This window comes from Paralichthys olivaceus, chromosome 12 (assembly GCF_024713975.1).
Source record: "Paralichthys olivaceus isolate ysfri-2021 chromosome 12, ASM2471397v2, whole genome shotgun sequence".
NCBI classification, from domain to species: Eukaryota; Metazoa; Chordata; class Actinopteri; order Pleuronectiformes; family Paralichthyidae; genus Paralichthys; species Paralichthys olivaceus.
The window spans coordinates 20,337,293-20,358,894 of NC_091104.1; the positions used below are offsets into that span (position 1 = coordinate 20,337,293).

The 21,602-nt window shown below is 39.3% G+C and overlaps 2 protein-coding genes across 2 annotated transcripts; both read left to right on the top strand.

Annotated features, from left to right (window-relative positions):
* The first annotated feature begins 6,288 nt into the window (after window positions 1-6,288).
* On the top strand, window positions 6,289-11,166 carry odc1 (ornithine decarboxylase 1). The gene is made up of 11 exons (XM_020085101.2): window positions 6,289-6,455; window positions 7,276-7,419; window positions 7,584-7,721; window positions 7,831-8,004; window positions 8,125-8,297; window positions 8,401-8,617; window positions 8,701-8,784; window positions 8,983-9,145; window positions 9,254-9,369; window positions 9,482-9,696; window positions 9,810-11,166. The coding sequence occupies exons 3-11, from the start codon at window positions 7,620-7,622 to the stop codon at window positions 9,946-9,948; spliced, it is 1,383 nt and encodes a 460-aa protein (XP_019940660.2). The 5' UTR covers window positions 6,289-6,455; window positions 7,276-7,419; window positions 7,584-7,619; the 3' UTR covers window positions 9,949-11,166.
* Window positions 11,167-16,728: 5,562 nt separating this feature from the next.
* On the top strand, window positions 16,729-20,950 carry LOC109627976 (ornithine decarboxylase-like). Its single transcript, XM_069536236.1, has 10 exons — window positions 16,729-16,854; window positions 17,190-17,324; window positions 17,531-17,704; window positions 17,786-17,958; window positions 18,070-18,286; window positions 18,372-18,453; window positions 18,607-18,771; window positions 19,569-19,696; window positions 19,814-20,028; window positions 20,106-20,950. The coding sequence occupies exons 2-10, from the start codon at window positions 17,223-17,225 to the stop codon at window positions 20,146-20,148; spliced, it is 1,299 nt and encodes a 432-aa protein (XP_069392337.1). The 5' UTR covers window positions 16,729-16,854; window positions 17,190-17,222; the 3' UTR covers window positions 20,149-20,950.
* Window positions 20,951-21,602: the final 652 nt, after the last annotated feature.

Here is a 21,602-nt window from a genome sequence, read left to right on the forward strand (position 1 = left end):
CTTCACCATGACAACTGGCAATCAGGCCACAGGAAGTGGGTCAACCAGGGCCGTCACAAAGAATAAGGAAAGAAACTGAATTTCCACAGACACAAGGATGTGCTATTTGATATACCATGTAAGATGAACCGTAGGCCTACAGTATGCCTTGTGAATTTCTGTCTCGTGGACTTTATCAACACATGTTCTTACTTGTAATAAAATCATCGAAGTAATTATTTACCCCAATCAGTGCAAATCGGAGCACAGTTGCAGTGGGATACAAGGACAGAGCATAATTGAGAATCGTACTTGTTTCATATTGAACTTTAAACAAAGTAAGACACTAGCATCCTTTAATGCGACGTATGTAAAGTATGTTATGAAGCTTTGTGGTTCCACATTATAGCTATTTCCTCGAGGTAGAAAGTGGCTCCATTGGAAACTGTTCATTGTACGAATGATCCAGAGTAACTAGCACATTGTCTCAGGAAAAGTGCTTAACTAAATTTTTTCTGTCTTGTACTTCAGTTTCCTGTTATACTTGCAGCTGTATTTTATGTCAACGTTAATGAGCGAATATTAACATTACCAGCACACAGTTAATGTGTTGGTTTTAGCAAGTAAATGCATAAAAATCCAGCCACTGAGCCTGGCCAGCATGGCTGTGAGGTCTACTGTAAAATTTAGCGGCCAAAGAAATGGCTGAATTTATCTTGAAAGTTTATATGAATGTGCTTGAACACTATGAACTCAACTCAGTTCCTCGAGCAAATATTAACAATCCTTGCTAAATCTACTTAAAAAAAATTGGACAAATAATAAATGTTTTTAATTTGGATTTTTAGATGAATGTGCTTGTACATTATCTGAACTCCTGTGAGATAACTTGTGTGTATAAAAGAGCATCAAACTCGGAACATCTCAGCCAAAATAGAAATTCCTCCGAGGTTATCAAGTCCTCTAACTTTGATTATGTCAACAATGTCACTTTTCCTGGACTGTTTTGCATGCAAACTTGCTACCACTGTGCAGGCGTCCATGGGAAGGTATAGATACATGTATATACAGTGGCATGCCCTTTCGCTTCTACTCCGTTCATTCTAAATTTCATAGATCCAATAAGATTAAGTAAAGGCTAGAACCATGACACACACACATTAGAGGCGGAGAAGCCTTCTCTTCAGTCTCTTTTTTTTTTTCACCAAAAGGATCAAAAGAGTGAAATGTGCTGATGCAGCCCTGTCCTGCTTCAGGCCAATCCAGGAAAGCACAAAAGAACTTCTAGTGAAAATATGATCACACTTTTTTTTTTTTCGCCGAGGTCTCTGGACTAACTCTGGGCAACTCAACCTTGAAAGAAGAAGAAGTGATGAGTCAGCGCAGAGCTAGATTAAACAAACCCTGTTCTCATCACTTCAGGGACATAGCTGTCAAGTGCATGGAGTAACTAGACTAGACTTTTTGCTATCATTTGGATTGTGATAGACTTAATTTATGTGATCTATTTTAATCCAATATAGCATTCAGATCATTTAATTTGCAAATGTCATAATATTTGAGCATTTTTGTGCAAATTTCTGTGTGTTAAACTTCAAAGCAACACTGCAGGCTTTCATCATTTGTTAGGTTGTTGACAACTTCTGTAACATTTACTTCTTGTTTCTGAGCGTGTGCAGATTGTTGCACAGATGACCGTGCTTTTGGCATTTTAGCCTGATGCACCACATCTTTGCCATTTGCATTGTTTTCAATGTGTATGGTCTAAAATGATCATATTGCACTGCACAGTGGGATTTATTTTATTACATCACAAAAGAACAGTACTCCAAATGTTATTTTGATTTATTTGTTAACTTTATTGAAAAAATGATCAAATAGTTTCTTTGGAAGCTGGAACAAGCATTTTAACTTTCAGAGATATTTGAAATGCAGGCCCTAGTTTCAACCCTGTGGTTTACATGGGCCACCGCTGCCACTGGGGACTGTGTCTTTTTTGAATAAGAAGTAATACATTCTTCCTTTTACAAATTGAGTTCATTAATAACTGATCATTAACCCCAAATTACCACTTGTGGCTTCGCTTGACGCTGTTAAACAAAGGATACATTGACAAGCCTTAAAGAGTGCAAAGTTATGAGTACAGTTCAAACAGAGTAATTTCTTTATGGTAAAGACACTGTCTGTACATGGTTCTAAAAATAGATTACCTCGACAGAATGTCAAGGAGTCGGAGTAGTGTGGCTTCCTTCTTATGAATGAACTTAGTATGGATGAACCCAGTCAGCCGAGTTGACTTTTTCTTGAAGGTATTGTGGTAATGTGCCAGACACCAGAGCAGGACCTAAAACAAGCCACCCATTGTCTGTGTATTTAATGAGAATACTGAACTTGACACTTTCCTTGGAACATCTTTGTCACTGTCTCATTCCTGTTTGATGTGTTACATCTCCCTCTCGTTTCCTGCCCACCTGCACTGCCATACTGACACCAACATCAGATTTGTACCCAAGTTTAAGGATTGCCATACAATGTACAACATTGCACTTCATGCCTGAGACTGGCTAATCGTGGATCGGTGTCTGTGTTGTGCAGTTGTTTTAACGCTATACCCAGCCGTGTGGGTGGAGTCAGTGGTGTCGTCACAGTTTTAAGTTGATTAGGCTGTGTGTGTCAACTTGCTGCTGGGAGGGGGGACAAATGAACTATAGTTAGGAATGTAAGGAAACGCCCCCGGTGCCATCTGCTCATATGGGCCTAAGGCCATGCAGAGTAACATTGAGATTTCCGGTGTCATAAGTAGCTGTCTGGGCCAGACAGAAATGCTCCGGTATGTTGAGGTCAAGCCTTCTTGTGAAGACTAAACACTTGCAATCCCACAGTGCTGAAAAATGTAGTTCTTTGAATCAAAGACTGTGTGAACATTAGTGAAAGAATCGCCTGCTGTTTATGGGCAACAGGTTCATGCAGACTACTTTGTGTGTGTGACTGTGTTATGTAACTGCCAGGCACTTTTTACAAGCAGTATATATATCGTCACATGATATATAATAAGTGCCACTGAAACGGTTATCATAGCTCAGTAAATGGAACCATTTAAATCATGATGTTTCACCAAAACACTGCATGAAGCAGAACCAATGTGTTTAGAAGAATCTCCCTTGAGTGTTGAAGTTATTTGTTCCAAACATCAGTTTTTTGTCTTCATCTTGATACAAATGAAATAAAGTTCAGTTTATCCTCTTCAGAAGTGTCAAGGGAAATTTTGGTTTGTTTCATTTGCCTATTGTCACAAGATATGTTATGCAGCTGGATAGTGCAGGAACATAAAGTTGATAAAGTAGTGAAAAAAGAAGTGAAGAGAAACACAAAGCCATGCACGGCAGATACACAAGTCACATCAAGGGTCACAGAGGCCCATACACTGCACTATATGTTTTGGGTGGCCACTTGAACACGTCATCCTTGTCTTTTGTGAAGCCTTTTAAATGTGGGGGTCACAGTAATGATAACGGAAAGTCCACACAGAGCGAGAGACAGACATAACAAGAGGAGGTGAAGGAGATGGTGGAAACACAGACGATTAGAGGCAGAGAGACAAAAACAGAAACAAAGGGAAATGACTGGAGGGAGGAGAAACTGTTTATTTGGTTTCCTCTGTAATATATTTTAAGCATTTAGTGATCTTGTGATTTTGAACTTTGAAAACGAGTTAGTCCCCTTGTGTGTGAGCCCACTTCCTGCCTCAGAGGCACAGGAGGCCTGCTAGAACAAGTTCAGATTCAGGGCAGGGCTATAGGGAAAGCTGGAATGGATAAGAGTGATTGCAGATTTTTATCAATTATTTTCATTTCAACTCTTCAATCAATTTAGAAAGACGTGTTTTTTTAAAAACGTTTTTCAATGAATCAAAACTGCTTGGAAAAAAGTGAGTTAATTCACTAACCCTGCAGAAGATCTTACTGGAAACAGTTGTGCAAAAAGTAAAATGCCATGTTGATGGTGGCCTCGAGACCTGGAAAAGATATTAAGCTAAGCCCACAGATATGTGGTCCTCACGACGCCCAAAAGTTTCCTGCTAGTGTCCTGGAACTGATGCCTGTGCAACATTTCCACATGTACTGCTGGGCCGTATTGACCAGATTCTTCATTTTCCTCCGTTTGGTAATGTCTGCTTGCAAACCAAATGTCTATCAAAGCAACATTTGGACTGATTAGTCTGTGCAGTAAGGATGGAAGGTATCGAGGTCAGGAATTTAATAATGCTGTTAGCAAAAGCATTTCATTTCTCTAAAGTAAGACAAGTTAATTTGCTATAGCACCTTTCTCAAAGCAAGTTGCAAAGTGCTTCACAAAAGGGCAGTTGTGAAAATCCAACAATAAATGAGTCAGACAAAGCATTTGCACACACATTAAAAAAAACCCAGGCCATAGCCAATTTGAATACATTTGTTTTTTCAGAGACAGCAGATATTATGTTAATAGGAAGGGCAGTCCATAGTGTCAGGGCCATGGCTTCAGATGCATGATCACCATTTATTTTTAATCGTGTGCAAGGGACAACTATTAAACCCTGGTCAGAAGACCTTGGTGACCTGTTGGTATGCAGAGTAGCAAAAGGTCAGAGATGTACCTTGGTGCCTCGTCATGGAGTTCTTTGTATCTTAGGCTAAGAGGCGTAAACAAAATTAGTTTGAAGAAAACGTCAGAATATATAATGATTGTGATCTCGTTGGAACCTGTCAGTAGCCCTGCAGCAGTGTTCTGGATGATTTGCTGAGGCAAGTGAAAAGGGAATTACACTTGACTCCAGAAAATTGAGTGTGAATTATTATCTCCAGTTCAGGTTTTTGATACAATAGGCCTCAGTTTGGCAATATTTCTGAAATGGAATAGACCAGAACAGGTTAAAGATTGGATGTGGTGCTTGAAATGCACAGTCTGATTAAAAATGAGACCAAGATTTCTGACAATGGATTTTTTAGTTGGAGAAAAAGACCCAGACACTGAGAAACCTTTGAAGTGATATTGGTTGGAGAACCTTAGTTCTGTCTACATGTAAAAAATGTGCTTGCCATCCAGTCCTTAATGTCAGTCAGGCAGTTGAGCAAGACACTAGGTTTGTTAGTTTAATCCGGCTTGAATGAGATATACAGTTGGATATCATTGGCATATGCATTATGAAAAAGACACATTTATATTGACTAATAATAGGACCCAGGGAAATATATACAGAGCAAATAAAATTGGGAAGCAATACAGAACCCTGAGGCACACCACAGGAGAAAGCAGTAGCTTCTGACTAAAAGTATTCACAGCACCATGACAGGCCTTTTGATTTTATATTCATAGAAACATTTGTTTTTAGAAACGTAATAAATAAAGCTACTGTGCCACTTCCTGAAGAAATATTCAGGAGTGCATTCATTTTGACTTTGCTTAGCTGTTGAGACATATGTGCTCGTGTTGATACTCTCGTGTCACAATGCAATCCCCTTTAATCTCATCAAGCAGGTCAAAAACTCAGAGAGAGACTGAGGAGACGGATGTCAGGCCCGGCCGGTCAGAGGCCAGCACACTGTTGTGTACGGTCTGCCAGCGTGTGAGAGCCTCTCTGGGATTAACACGTAGCGCAGGTTTCTTCCATCGCAGCTGGCCTTGTATACATGTTTTGATCATCATGAAGTCAGATTAAAGCAGAAATATGCTCATGGGGGCTGCAACTCATGATTATTCTCATTATCAAATATGACCAGTCAGTTCTTTTTTTTTCTTAAAACTGACCTAAAAAAAACAATTAAAATAAAGAAAGTGATTTAATTTACTATCATAAACAGGGTGACAAAGAGGGTTGAGTTTATTCAACAGCTTTTTTATTATTATTGAATGCTTCACTCATTTCCTGCATATTTTGGTGTGCCTGGCCTGACACACCTGGGGAGCATGTCTGTGGACAGGTTCATTTCAAGTCATGAATCTGGTGAGAATAAAACTGAAAGGACACATTTTGATTTTAGATGTTTACATACAAGGACTCTCGTGAAGTAAGACCAGTTGGAGAACAGAGACATTACAGAGACAGTGTTTGTTCTGTGTGTGCAGTTGGGACGGGTCAGAACTGTCCTGTGACTAGTCTCTGTCTGGTGTCCTGACCACGTTAGCGTTGACACAGACGAGAGCTGTGTTACCATTAGTAATCCACGGCGATGGAAGCCTCCTCTGTCTTTCCCACCATGTGGTGACGAGACTAAACCGGTTCCTACGTGGACTGGAGGCCGGTTTTAGCTGGCTGCGTTGCCGTGGTAACGAGCTCTCTATAAATACCGCCGGGATCCCTCGCCGGCTCTTACTCCACTTTCAGTTCGAGTCAGAGAAGCCACACCTCCAGCAGCGGGCTCCATTCAGAGGGACAACTGCTTCTTTTTAATCCCGGCGGTCGTGTCTAATGGACAAACTCTTTGTAAATGCTTTTTAAGGTAAGCGGGGAAGTTTCTTTTCGACGCCATTACGCTAAGGGCGTCACGTTTTAGCTTCAATGCTAGTCACGTAATATTAGCAGAGGCCGGCGAACGGACCGGCTCGGTTATGGCGGCCTAAACGGCACAATGAAGCGGGGTTAAGGGTGGGCCAGTAACGTCAGTTTGATTCAAATGTGGAGAGAGAAAAGAGAGTGTTTCCGAACATTTCGACATGGCCGCTATGCAGGACGGCTGGTTGGTTAGAAACCATCTTATTTCTGTTAACTGCGCACGTAACTGTCCTGGACCTCAGACTTTGATGTGTTGAGGTTTGCTGCGTGTTCGATTTGCTCATGTTCGTTTCGGATGAAGGACGTTTAGGGAAACGTCGCAAGTCAAGACTGCCTCATGGCAAGAAACGCTCCAAGCGGAACCGGCATATGTACGTCGGCGTCATTTGGAAGTCGCTGATTGGTCCGCTTTCGTGCCAGTCCTTTACGCAAGGCGATCCTCTCTGCGATTGGAGGGGATCTCGACGGGGCGGGACTTAAGCGTCCAGCCGTTTCATTGATTTTCTACAAGTGTCAAGTTGACGTGACATAAAATGGAGCGTTGCTGAGGACTGAGCTGATTGTGTGTCTCTTAACATACGCGAGCTTTCGCAGGTTGTAATGGTTTTAACAGAATAAAAATAAACTTATTAGAATTTATATTTTAGTTTGATCGTGAGCCTTGAACTCACTAAAGTATGGTCTATAAATAGTTGTGTGACTTATTTACCGCTTTTTGCCACCAGAGGAAGAAGTATTTTTAAAAAAACATTTTGTCTTGTCCACAGAACTTTAACTCTAGGAGATCACACACTGGCTACTCAACAGGCCCTGGCCTTGAGTCTTATCTGAAGGGGTTTAACTTCACTGGTGAGCCACCTTGGCTTCTCTGCACCTGAGGAACAGCAGCACTTAATTCCATCTCTTTTCAAGTAAGTGAACCATTCTCTTATCTTGTATATATAAAATAAAATCCACATCCGTTCAGTTACACTGTTTTTTAGACTTGAGTGACCATGAGTGTAATCAAGGACACAAAAGAAACTGTTGTGAAAATGAAATGTAATCTCAATGTGCCTCTCCCTCCCTCTTCTAGTTTACTTTTGAGTAAACAAAAGGACTTGTTGTTACCATGAACACTGCAACTCCCACCGATTTTGAATTCCCTTTCCTGGAGGAGGGTTTCACTGCCCGTGATGTTGTTGAGCAGAAGATCAATGAATCATCTATGACGGTATGGGTCTGGTGCTGGTTTTGTTTGGGGGACACACAGTGCCCCATTTGTTAAGTGATGGTTGGACAGGACTGCTTTCATTTAATGCATATGTCCCTTTCTTCTACAGGATGATAGAGATGCCTTCTATGTCTGCGACTTGGGGGATGTTCTTAAGAAACACCTGCGCTGGATGAGGGCCCTGCCTCGCATCACTCCTTTCTATGCTGTCAAGTGCAATGACAGTCGGGCAGTCGTTACAACACTGGCATCCCTAGGCACTGGATTTGACTGTGCGAGCAAGGTGCGTTTTGGAAGTGTCCATATCACAAAATGCAAAACACTAGAATTCAAAGATCAATTGATAACTTGTGTAAATTGAGTTTTTGAATGAGCATTTTCGTTGTTGACTGTTATTATCTAGACGGAGATCCAGCTGGTTCAGTCTCTGGGAGTGGATCCAAGCAGAATCATCTATGCCAACCCCTGCAAGCAAGTTTCGCAGATCAAGTATGCGTCTGCCCATGGGGTCCAGATGATGACCTTTGATAGTGAAGTGGAACTCATGAAAGTGGCCCGTTGTCATGACAATGCCAAGTGAGAAAACATCCACAAAACAAAAGCTTTGATATTCAATTCTTTGTCTGTCTGCAATCTTCTTTGAATGTTTTCAATAACTTGGTTTCTGTTGTATGCCCAGGCTGGTGCTGCGTATCGCCACAGATGACTCAAAGGCAGTGTGTCGTCTGAGTGTGAAGTTTGGGGCCCCGCTCAAAGCTTGTCGAGGTCTTCTGGAGCGGGCTAAAGAACTGGGACTGAACGTGATCGGTGTCAGCTTCCATGTTGGCAGTGGCTGTACTGATTCCAAGACCTACATGCAGGCCATCGCTGATGCTCGCTGTGTTTTCCATATGGGGGTGAGTTGTAATTGAAATGCATATACAGCTGATTTATGAGGGTTTTTTCCACCAAAGTCAATACTTAATCTTGTTCCCTCTAGGATGAGCTCGGCTTCAACATGGATCTCTTGGACATTGGCGGTGGTTTCCCTGGTTCAGACAATGTTGAACTCAAATTTGAGGAGGTAAATAAAAGAAAATTTCAAATATATACTGTATATTGGCTGCTGTATCACAGGGTTAAACTGATTATTTGAGTTTATTTTACTATATTGGAAAAAAAAGCAAGTACAGCATGAATTTAGCTGGAGCATCAGTAGTACTAACATAAGAAAAGTTCTCTTCCAGTATTATTTACATATGGACATTTTTGTTTTTTCTAGATCACAGCTGTAATCAACTCTGCCCTGGACAAGTATTTCCCTGCTGACTCTGGTGTTAAGATCATTGCTGAGCCAGGACGCTTTTATGTAGCTTCAGCTTACACACTAGTTGTCAACATTATTGCCAAGAAGGTCATCATGGACGAGGACTCAGTCTCTGACGGTAACGGCCTTAATTTAGAAAAATTACTATGATTTACTAAAACTGTTTAGTCTGGGAGAAAGTTTGCTCCATTACTCAGCAGTAAAGTTTGTTTTTTTTTCTCTTCAGATGAAGATGAAGGGACCAATGACAGGACTCTGATGTACTATGTCAATGATGGAGTGTACGGATCTTTCAACTGTATACTCTATGACCACGCTCATTGTATGCCAATACTGCACAAGGTAACGTAAGATACTAACAAGATACTCATCATTCATGGTCAATGAAAGGTGAAATGCATTCTCATGATAAATGTCTTCTCTCTTTCTCCTCCCCACCTCTTACTACTAAAAGAAACCAAAGCCAGATGAGATCATGTACCCCTGCAGCATCTGGGGCCCAACTTGTGATGGTCTTGATCGCATTGTTGAGCAGTGTTACTTGCCTGACATGCAGGTGGGCGACTGGCTGGTCTTTGAAAACATGGGTGCCTACACTGTGGCTGCCTCTTCCACCTTCAATGGTTTCCAAAGACCTGACCTTCACTATGTCATTTCCCGTCCTGCTTGGTGAGTGATGTCACTGTAGCCAAATTAGTTTGTTAATGTATTACTTGAGGAGCAAATTTTAAGTGCATCTTGTGTTTCAAAATTCTAACTTTCATCTGCACTTTCTTCTGTAGGCAACACGTGCAGCAGATTTGTTTGCAGGGCATGCCAGCCCCTGCGGAGGAGTCTCGCTTGTTCGAAGTGTCTGCATGCTGCGGCCAAGAGAGCAGCTTGGAGATGCCTACCAAGCCTTGCCAGGCCCGTGTGGTTTAAACCGAGACATTTCTACATATCTAGCATCCTTTGTTTTCAAATATTGGAGAAGATTCTATTGGGTTTTTTCCCCCTGCTTTCTCCCCAAATGTATGTGAACATTTAAGGCCAGTTACTTGACAGGAGAATGAGAGGGGTATGTTTTGCACAAAATTTCTCTGTTCTGTATGGAAGCTGGAGATCAACCTTCAATGAAATGAGGCTAAATCACACTCTGAATGTCTCTATGAGTGTAACAAGGCAACGCTGCACTTGAATGTGTTAGTGCAGCCTTCTTGCCCTAGTCAGGGGAAATGACTGTGGGAATTAGATCTTGAAGAATCTGTTTGCTGAATTGATAGTCAATTGCTAAATACATCACAAAACCACTTTGATGAAGGTTCCTCATCACATTGGTCTTTACATTTGGACAAACTCTTTTTGATTGTCCTAGAGGTGAAGAGTTACTAATGCTATTCACATATGTTAAAGAATAATTGCAAATTGCTTATCAGCTGAAGTCACATCCCTTGCTAGTAACTCACAAAGAGGTGATTAGAGGGGTGATTTAATTCCTTAAATGGCTGCTATGTTATTATCTTTTCCATGATCTCCACTTTTGTACAGAACTCCAAGTGTTAATCCTCAAGATGTTAATGCATAAAGAAACGCCATATTATTATTTTAGTCTCATTCTATATTTCATTAAGTATTTGATGTGTGTTCTTTAAATACTTTCCTGCTGCTCATTGCCAGAATTACTCCAAATGCTAAATTTAAATGTGTACACTCACAGGAAATACCTGTAAATATGTGCATAAATCCTGTTCTGTATGTAAAAACACCACATGTCGCAACTGGGCCAATACAGCTGCAGCAAATGAGACAACTTGTCACACAACAATATAGATACTTACAGTTCATTGACATCTCAGCTACCCATGATCCTCATGTTTGTCCTGCTTAGTGGACACAACATGAATCTTTAAGATTAACACTTAAAACACAGGGACTCAAGAAGCAGACTGCACCCCTTCTCTTCTCTTCCTTATATTATTCTCTTTTTATGTTTTGTAACTTTTAAAAGGCAAGAAATCTATTTGTGATATTAATAACATGTTTAACTACACATATGACATAGACACAAAAGAGATGGGATTGCGATTTCATTGAGCTTTCCTGTGGAAACGATTAGAAGTTTTGTATTTTTTTAATAAATAAAATGTGTGTTTGGTGCAACTACGACCACATACAGTTTTTTTATTACTTACACAGGCTCTATTGATCTTTAAAAACTTGTGTCCAAAGACCATCTAGTGGTTGCAGAAGGAAATTACAGTTACTACTTTGTCGCTCAGATTTCAATAATAGCTGCAAAACAAATTGTCTGCTTCCTGCTCACAACTGTGTCTTTGACACACAATTGATTCTTCATACCAGTTTAGAATCAACACTCACTGCAAACCCCTTGTCTCAAGAAGCACTAGATCTGATGGTCTGTGTGAAGAATAATTATACTCAAGTCAGGTCAGTTCTGACCTTAACAGATTTTACTTATTTTAATGCAACAGCTCATTTGTATTAAATAGCCAGCCAGCTTTAATCTACATAAGCGCTATTTCTCAACAAAGTTTTATTTAAAATTGTCACCTGTTGTCTTTAATCATGAGAGGGAATGCATTTTGTTCGTGTTTTATTTGGGTAATGGGACTATTTATATCGGGTTGGTTACCCTGTAGTAAGCCTCATGTTGATACTTAGTAGTCATATGCACAAAGCAGTACAGAAGAGAAATGAAACGTTCAATACAAGAAACTTTGATTTCATGCCATTGAAATTAACTTGGTACAGAGGTAAATTCTCAAAGTGGTAGACAATTAGCAGGTGAAAGTATAAAATAAAAATCTGGGAATAAAATTAGTGCAATTATATAGTATAAAAAATATTAATAAATTAAAATAAAATACATTTGGAGATATTAATATAATATAGGCCAATACATTTCACTTCAGACAGAGTATAGATAGAGAAAGTATTAGAACAAAGTTATGTGGCATAGGATAATATTGTACAATATTATAATTGCACATGTTTAATGGATATGAATATAAACAGATAAAGTGTGCAGAAGACAGTTCACTATATAGTTTGTATGTGCGTATATATAAACGCTCAACGGCCACTTTATTAGGTACACTTTGCTAGTACCAGGTTGGACCCCCTTTTGACTTCAGAACTGCCTTAATTCTTTGTAGCATAGATTCAACAAGGTGTTGGAAACATTCCTTAGAGCTTTTGGTCCATATTGACGCGATAGCATCACGCAGTTGCTGCAGATTTGGCGGCTGCACATCCATGATGCAAATCTCCTTTTCCACCACATCCCAAAGGGGCTCTATTGGATTGAGATCCTATGACTGTGGGGTCATTGGAGTACAGTGAACTCATTTTCATGTTCAGGAAACCAGTTTCAGATGATGTGAGCTTTGTGACATCGTGCTTTATCCTGCTGGAAGTAGCCATCAGAAGAGGGATACACTGTGGTCATAAAGGGATGGACATGGTCAGCAACAATACTCAGGTATAGGCCATGGCGTTTAAACAATGCTCAATTGGTACTTAGTGGCCCAAAGTGTGCCAAGAAAACATCCCCCACACCATTACACAACCACCACTAGCCTGAACCGTTGATACAAGGCAGGATGGATCCATGCTTTCATATGAAGACTCATCAGACCAGGCAATGTTTTTCCAACCTACTATTGTCCAATTTTGGTGAGCCTGTGTGAATTGTAGCCTCAGTTTCCTGTTTTTAGCTGACACATTGTTGAGCAGTGTTCCCTCCCTGACCTACAGGTGGGAGACTGGCTGGTCTTTGAAAACATGGGTGCCTACACCGTGGCTACTGTTTCCAACTTCAATGGTTTCCAAAGACCTGACCTACACTATGTCATGTCCCGTCCTGCTTGGTGAGTGGTAGTTAATTGGTTACTCTTTGATAGCTTTACATTGACCATCTACATTTCTAAGTTTTGAGTGCATGTTTCGCTTCAAGAATCTAACCTTTATGTGCATCGTCTTCTCTAGGGATCACATGCAGCAGATATGTTTGCAGAGACAGCCAGCCGAGGACTCTCGCCTGAGCCTGCTGTGGCTGAGAGAGCAGCTTGGAGATGCTCTGAAGGCACCTTCCAAGCTATACTCACTGGAGACTGAAGCCCTGCTCCTTTTTCAGTTATTTTATTTTATCTTATTGTTAATGTTTTATTGTTTTTTAACTTGTAGTTGGCGATAAATATTGGAGTAATAAATGTAAATTTGATCTAGCTTGTACTGTACCCAAAAATTTATCACATTTACTGCATAATTAATTACTCCAACAGCCTTTCAGCACATTACATATTGTGATTAATCAACTCTGTGCCAGATCTGCTGTAAGTCTGAGAAAGCTGAGGTATCACTGTATTCAGGTTCACTTTCATGTGTGTAAAAGTCTCTACAAGTCACTGAGCTCTGATATTTAATGTTCCATTTTCTAATTGTGTTAATCTTTGTTCTTTTACACTGAGATTATATTGTAATTGCCAGTTGAATTGACCGTCTATGAAAAGAACATAAAAGATTTATTAGGATAGCTTGTGATTTTACTCTGGCTTATGTGATGTGGTCAGGTTGAAAATGGATGTAACTATACACTGTAAAGAATTTCACTGTGAAATAACAGTAAAATACTGGCAGCAGGGACGCAGTATTTTACTGTTATTTTACAGTGCAACTACCGTTATTTATTTTAACAGTATATTACCGTATTTTGGATTACAGTATATGACCGTAGAATAACGGTGGGTGTTTGGTGGTTATTTTACAGCACATCTACCGTAATTTATTTAACAGTATATTACCGTTTTTTTGGATTACAGTAAATGATGGTAGGATAACTGTGTTTTAGTAATTTTACAGCGCATATAGTGTAATTTATTTAACAGTATATTACCGTTTTTTGGATTACAGTACATGACAGTAGGAGAACTGTGGGTTATGGTAATTGTAATTCCCTCAAGGCACGGACAACACAAGTGGCTTTCTTGGGACTGATTTATTTGAAGCTTCCTCCAAATCCACCGTGAAAACTATAACATACATATACACAAAGTGTTAGCGATAGCATTACAACATCAAAATGAAACACGTGCAAAGTAAAATACAGACAAACACATTAATTACCTCGTTACCTCGTTAGACTGGTTCTTAATTTTATTGTATTAGCTAAAGCACTTCTTCACCTTCGTAGGTTTACTGCTCACTCTCCGGAGCAGCGCAGCGAACACAGCATGTCAAAATAAAAGTCATACTTTCAAAATAAAGGTTGACAGCCCTCTCAAACAACAAAAACACCTGAAATGTGCACCAATTGACAATAATTACATAATCAATGATAAATTATGAACATCAGCTACAGTCATTTTACAGTAGATGCCAGTGTGTTATAAAATCTGCTATTTTTGCATATTATAAATCCTCACCCATTTAAAACCAAAGTATGCAGGGCCTTTTAAATACCCAGCCCTACACTCTAGAACAGTGTAACAGTGCATTAAAGTACCATCTAGAACAGTGTAACAGTGCATTAAAGTACCATCTAGAAAAGTGTAACAGTGCATTAAAGTACCATCTAGAACAGTGTAACAGTGCATTAAAGTACCATCTAGAACAGTGTAACAGTGCATTAAAGTACCATCTAGAACAGTGTAACAGTGCATTAAAGTACCATCTAGAACAGTGTAACAGTGCATTAAAGTACCATCTAGAACAGTGTAACAGTGCATTAAAGTACCATCTAGAACAGTGTAACACTGCATTAAAGTACCATCTAGAACAGTGTAACAGTGCATTAAAGTACCATCTAGAACAGTGTAACAGTGCATTAAAGTACCATCTAGAACAGTGTAACACTGCATTAAAGTACCATCTAGAAGAGTGTAACTGAACATTCTAGCTTGAAAACAAATCTTTTGCATGTGAACTATAACAGTGGGAGTGGAGAAAGAAAAGGGGGAGAAAGAAAGAGTGAGTACTTTACAGCAGCGTTTGGCTGGTCTCCTCAGTCACCAATGACAAGTGCCTGTAAAAAAAAAAAAAAAAAATAGAATTAGCAACACAACTTCTTGCAGAAAAGACCAGATAGAGAGAGAGAGGCAAAATATCAGACATCTTTGTCCTATATATATATATATATATATATTGATTTAGTTAAATGTCTGTCTTTGACAACAAAAATGTGTTTTCAGCTTTAGTGTGATAAAAGAATAACTTCTGGCATTTAAGAAAAACAAAGTAGGCTACTGTATGTTCGCATAACACAGCAATACCTGGCTAATATGACAATATCATGCAGTTTAAATGTGCAGACTTGCCTATATGATGAAATGATTAAGCAAAGTTAAGGAAGCGGATTTTTTTCCTTCTTCAATTTCACTGATTGAGAAAGACAGACATTACTACAATGGAGTACATAATAAAACGTGTGTGATGTTTTGAATGTTGCTCCTGGCAGGAACACACTGACACACCTTACTTCTCCACTTGGTGAGAGACTGTAGGTCCTAACTCACTCCCTTTGGAAAATCCTCCGTTCCTTCCTGCTTGTGTTTGCACAGTCAGCTCTATAAAAGCACAAGTTAACACAAGTTAGTTATATCTTCACAAAATTGGTGATTAACTTTAATAACGTAGCAATCTCTGAGATCTTAATGACATACATTTTACAATTAAAAAAAACTTTATGAAGGTCAGCAACACCTACAGCTAATTGAGCTCAAGCTATACAGAGCTAGCTTACACTTAGCCAGGCAACCTGAACTAATGAAACAGACCTAATAAAACATCTGAAATGTCAACAGTTCAATAATCATGCAGACAAAGCAACACTGGACACTACCAATTTCAGGAGATAAACATAACTTTACTTTACCTGCTCTGATGAACTCCACATGGACTTCTCGAATGATATGATGGAGCTGTGCTCTCCAAAGTCGAGTTCGGGAATAGCCAGTTAGTATAGTGTCACTCAAAAATGAGGAGTTTGAGGAGTTTGATCAGTAAAGAAGTGCTATCATGAAAATAGGAACATAAGACTGCAATCATCAGTAAGATGCTGATGGATAATGACTGGACTTAAGAAGGGATGTTTCCACTGCTTGACAGAAAATACTGTAATATGCTGTTAAATTACAGTTTAACTGAAATTGTAACTGTAGTTTAACTGTAACTGTCATTTAACTGAGCATTAACTGTTAATTTACATGTAAGCATGAATATTTAACAGTATTTTACAGTTATTTTAAAATACAGTAAGATACTGTTGTAATCCACCGTAAATTTACAGCAATTCATTACAAATACTGTTTTATGCTGTTAAATTACAGTTATCTACTGGTATTGTTAAATTACTGATTTAACTGTTAATTTACATGTGAGGGATGAATATTTAACAGTATTTTACAATTATTATAAAATACAGTAGGATACTGTCGAAAATCCACCGTAAATATACAGCAATTCGTTACAGTGTACAATGAAATTTATGATGATTAAAACTATCCTCTCTCCATCATATGATATATGTATTCATTATTTACCATTTAGAGGTTTCCTGCCCTCTATGTTCCCAGTATATGTGTTGCTGTAGTAGTTGTTAGGTCATTTGTGTGTGTGCATTTGTTTTAGCGATTAATGTGTGCATTTGTTTGCGTGAGAGAGACTGGGAGGGTGAGTCTTATCTTAGCCTCGCCTCCCCAGCACTGTGAAGTTACACTTTAGAATCATCCTTTCAGTTATAGTGTGTCTATATCAACTCCTGTGTCCACACACCTTTTCTGAAACAGATGAACTAACCTTCATAACTTTCACCTGACATTGTAGAAAGTGGTAAGTGACATTTATTTTATACAAAATTAAACGTTTCACAATATTGTGTCGTTGGGTCTTAGTTTTCCATGCATTGATATACAATATTCCTTTTATTATTAATAAATAATTTGTATGTGCTTCCAGAGGGATGTCAGGTTCTAACTTAGGATATTACCACAACCAAATAAACCAGACCAACCATAAATGATAAGACATAACTACCCCCCGATTTTTGTACATTTTTACTAGTGCTGGTTGCACTAAGTATTCAGGAGAAAGTTACTGAGTCACACAAAATAAATAGTTGTAAAAGCCAAATGTAATTTAAATATGACTCTGCCTCTCTCTTATAGTTTACAAATAAGACATCAAAAGGACTTGTGACCATGAACAATGCCTCTTCTCCTGCGTTTGAGTTCCCTTTCCTAGAGGAGTGTTTCTCTTTCCGTGATACTGTTGGGCAGAAGATCATTGAATCATCTAGGACGGTAAGGGTCCAGTGCTAGTTTTAGCAGACTTACAAACAACCCTATTTATTAAGTGATGGGTGCAAACAGGATGCTGTCATTGTCGGGTTACAGGTATTGTGTGGAATTTTCTCATGTGGCTCTCAAGTCCTTGATGGTACAAATGATTGTCAATATTGTAAAATTACAAATATAAATATTGAATGCATATGTCCCATTATCCACAGGATGATAGAGATGCCTTCTATGTCTGTGACTTGGGGGATGTTCTTAAGAAACACCTGCGCTGGATGAGTGCCCTGCCTCAAGTCAGTCCTTTCTATGCTGTCAAGTGCAATGACAGTCGGGCAGTCGTTACAACACTGGCATCCCTAGGCACTGGATTTGACTGTGCGAGCAAGGTGCGTTTATAACATGTTCATAGAGGAAATTGTTTTAAAAGTTTGGGCTTTTTTTTTACTGGTGTAATTGTTCCCATTTAGACAGAGCTTGAGCTGGTTCTGTCTCTGGGAGTGGATCCAAGCAGAATCATCTATGCCAACCCCTGTAAGCAAATTTCTCACATCAAATATGCGTCTGCCCATGGGGTCCAGATGATGACCTTTGATAGTGAAGAAGAACTCATAAAAGTGGCCCGTTGTCATGACAAAGCTAGGTAAGAAACCATCCACAAAACAAAAGCTTTGATATTCTATTTTTTGTCTGTCTGCAATCTTCTTTGAATGTTTGCCCTTTTTCATTAACTTGGTTTCTCTTGTATGCCCAGGCTGGTGCTGCGTATCGCCACAGATGACTCAAAGGCAGTGTGTCGTCTGAGTGTGAAGTTCGGGTCCCCGCTCAAAGCTTGTCGAGGTCTTCTGGAGCGGGCTAAAGAACTGGGACTGAACGTGATCGGTGTCAGCTTCCATGTTGGCAGTGGCTGTACTGATCCGAAGGCCTACATGCAGGCCATCGCTGATGCTCACTGTGTTTTCAAAATTGGGGTTTGTGACTGAAATTAATATACAGCTGTTTTATGAATGTTTTCTTCCAGCAAAGTTAACAAAATCTTAACCTTGTTCCCTCTAGGATGAGCTCGGCTGCAACATGGATCTCTTGGACATTGGTGGTGGTTTCCCTGGTTCTGATGATGCTGAAACTAAATTTGACGAGGAAAGATGCCATGTTAATTAAAAAATATATATATATATATTAAAGACTCACCATATTACACGTTTTTAAAAATGTTTATTGAATATGTGAGTACTAGCACAAGACAAGCTTTAACAGTCTTATTTACATGTCAACCCCTTTTGCCCTTTCTAGATGATGGATGTAATCAACTCTGCAGTGCACAAGTATTTCCCTGCTGACTCTGGCGTTAAGATCATTGCTGAGCCAGGACGCTTTTATGTAGCTTCTGCTTTCACACTGGTTGTCAACATCATTGCCAAGAAGGTCATCATGGGCAAAGACTCAAGCTCTGATGGTAAAAGCTGATTTAGAAAACATTACTAAATATTTGCCTGTTGAAAATGGACAACAGAAAGTCAACAGAAGTCAGATTGATACATCTATATATCTATATATCTATATATATATCTATATATATAGATATATATGTCCAGGTGAAAAAGTGGTGAGAAACACATAGAAGACACCAACGAAGATGTCAAGAGAGTTTTTGGTGATAAAAGCTGATGACAACATCTGAGGCAGAGAAAAATCAAACCAGCTATATTTTTTGATCTAACAGGAAGAACTTTGTACTTTAAATGTCTGGTAAGAGTCTTGGCCTGAAGATCTACATGGAAATATTCAGTCTTAGTCACAGCTCTATCCCATGAAAACTGGAAATGACTGCTTGTCCACTTTGATGTCCTCCTCATAGCAGGTTGACCATACCCACTTCAAATTTGACACCTGATTGATGCTTCATTGAGAATATTGTGAGTTTTCACCAAACAGACTCACCAAGGTCGTGTGGCAGAGCTTGATCCTTCACGATCAACATTTTGAGCCATAGTCTGTAAAGTCACATCTTTGCTAAATTTAACATGTATGATGAGAGCTCCTACTCTGAAGTCATCATCATGATGATGCATATTCACCATGAAACAGGAAGCTGTTTTGGAGGGGCCTAGAATGTCTAGCATAGGTTTTGACACACACTTCAGAAGCCCTATGATGATGGCACTTTCTATCTGCATCAGCCCTGATGTGCATAAAGGTGTAAGGGCCCATAAGTATTGCTTGCAGCTATAATTATTTATGCTTTCTTCGCAGAGGAAGATGAAGGGGCCAAAGAAAAAAACAATGGCAGGACTATGATGTACTATGTCAATGATGGATTGTATGGATCTTTCTTTTGTTCAGCCTTGGAATGTTCTACATATTTACCAACACTGTATAAGGTGATAGAAAATCAATGTTATAAATTGCACTCATCGTAGATATTAGTCATAGAAAGAAACACATTGCCAAGATAAATGTCTTCTCTCTTTCTCCTCCCCACCTCTTACTACTAAAAGAAACCAAAGCCAGATGAGATCATGTACCCCTGCAGCATCTGGGGCCCAACTTGTGATGGTCTTGATCGCATTGTTGAGCAGTGTTACTTGCCTGACATGCAGGTGGGCGACTGGCTGGTCTTTGAAAACATGGGTGCCTACACTGTGGCTGCCTCTTCCACCTTCAATGGTTTCAAAAGACCTGACCTTCACTATGTCATATCCCGTCCTGCTTGGTGAGTGATGTCACTGTAGCCAAATGTGGTCGACAGTTGATGAAGAATCTGACTTTGATCTGCTTTGTCTTCTCCAGGCAACACATGCAGCAGATTGGTCTGCAGGGAATGCCAGCTTAGTTTAAAATCTCCTTCCAGTGGTTTACTTCAAGAGCAATTAGATCTTGGTTCACCTAATTTATAGCTGTGCTTGTTTGTAGTTTCTGTAATAGAGAGCACCCGGTATCCATGTTGTGATGTGTTCAGCAGACCTCTCATGCAGTTTCAAGTGGGCTGCAAGATTTTTCCAGGTATTACCCATCCCCATTTAGCTGAGTGTTTTTTTCTCAGTCTTCAAACAGAGGGCAACAAAAGTACATTACAATGTCCATTTTTTCACTGTAAACAAGCCAGGACCTGGTTATTTCTTCTATATTCCTAATTTTTAAGGGAGAAAGGGTCCTTTACCTGAACTGCTCCTCTCTACACTATTGAGCAGGGCTCTTTGTCTGTTGGCCCTTTGGCCCAGGGTGTTGGGTCATCTTCAAGTTAACCTATAAAACATTGGTTAGTAGGGGGACTGCTACTCACTAGCTGTTGATTGCCATCTACGTCAGTTTGTTGATTAGGAATATCTGTATCAGCATTGCTTGAGCAACCAGCAACAAATCTGTCATTAATTAGACAATGATCCTAATTTATCAATGTATGTTTGTGATGTATTCAAGCAGTAAAATATGCATTGAGTTGTTTAAAAATCATTTTGGTTTGGTTTATTCATAATGCTTTTAAAAAATGTGTAATATTGAGCTTGACAATGCATAAAGCAAGGTGATTTGGGCCTTTTTTTAAACTTTGAACAGATTACAAAGTTACCTGTCACAGATTATCAAATTCAGGCAGGATTTTATTTTTTACGTACAAAGAACAATAAAAGCTGTGCCATATTGCCGCTGAGTATGATATCGCTATTTTTTAGTCAGGTGTGGTTGGAAAACATCTTAAGGAATATCAAAGGGTATAATATATGGATCTAATGTCTAAAACTGATATTGGAATAAGTAACAGAAATCAAAATTGAAAAAATTCACCTCACATAATTATTTTAAGAGTGCACTGCACTGGCTGCACCTTCCTCGTGTCACTCTTTTATATGCTAACATTTGTGTAGTAATGTCAACACTGGGAACTGGTTTTGATCATGTAGGTCATGTGTGTTTTGGAAAATGCTTGAGGCTGAAATAGTTTTGGAAGATTGTTTTGTAAGGATGACTGAAAGCAGAGCTGTAGTCAATGAAGAGCATCCTGTTGTAGGTGTCTCTGTTTTCCAGAACGGAGAGGGCTATGTAAATGGCTGCAGAGATGGTGTCCGAAGTACTTATGTTTGGTATTGTACTCTGAATGTGGGCCAGAAACATCAGAATGATCAGTCAATGATCATCATGAGAAAACATCAGAAAAAAAACAGAAAATGCCTCTATTTGGCTCCTGTGGGGTCATTCAAATGTGTGTAAGTCCCGACATTCAAATTCGACTCAAAACGGCATCATTTAGACTGTGTTTAAAGCCTGAAATACTATTGAATTGTACGTTCT

Excerpts from the sequence above, each read along its gene's own strand:
- LOC109627976 (XM_069536236.1), top strand. The coding sequence starts at position 17,223 with ATGAACAATGCCTCTTCTCCTGCGTTTGAGTTCCCTTTCCTAGAGGAG. Across the intron at positions 17,959-18,069 it reads CGTTGTCATGACAAAGCTAG|GCTGGTGCTGCGTATCGCCA; the intron begins GTAAGAAACCAT and ends TTGTATGCCCAG. Across the intron at positions 19,697-19,813 it reads ATTTACCAACACTGTATAAG|AAACCAAAGCCAGATGAGAT; the intron begins GTGATAGAAAAT and ends TACTACTAAAAG.
- odc1 (XM_020085101.2), top strand. The coding sequence starts at position 7,620 with ATGAACACTGCAACTCCCACCGATTTTGAATTCCCTTTCCTGGAGGAG. Across the intron at positions 8,298-8,400 it reads CGTTGTCATGACAATGCCAA|GCTGGTGCTGCGTATCGCCA; the intron begins GTGAGAAAACAT and ends TTGTATGCCCAG. Across the intron at positions 8,785-8,982 it reads TTGAACTCAAATTTGAGGAG|ATCACAGCTGTAATCAACTC; the intron begins GTAAATAAAAGA and ends TGTTTTTTCTAG.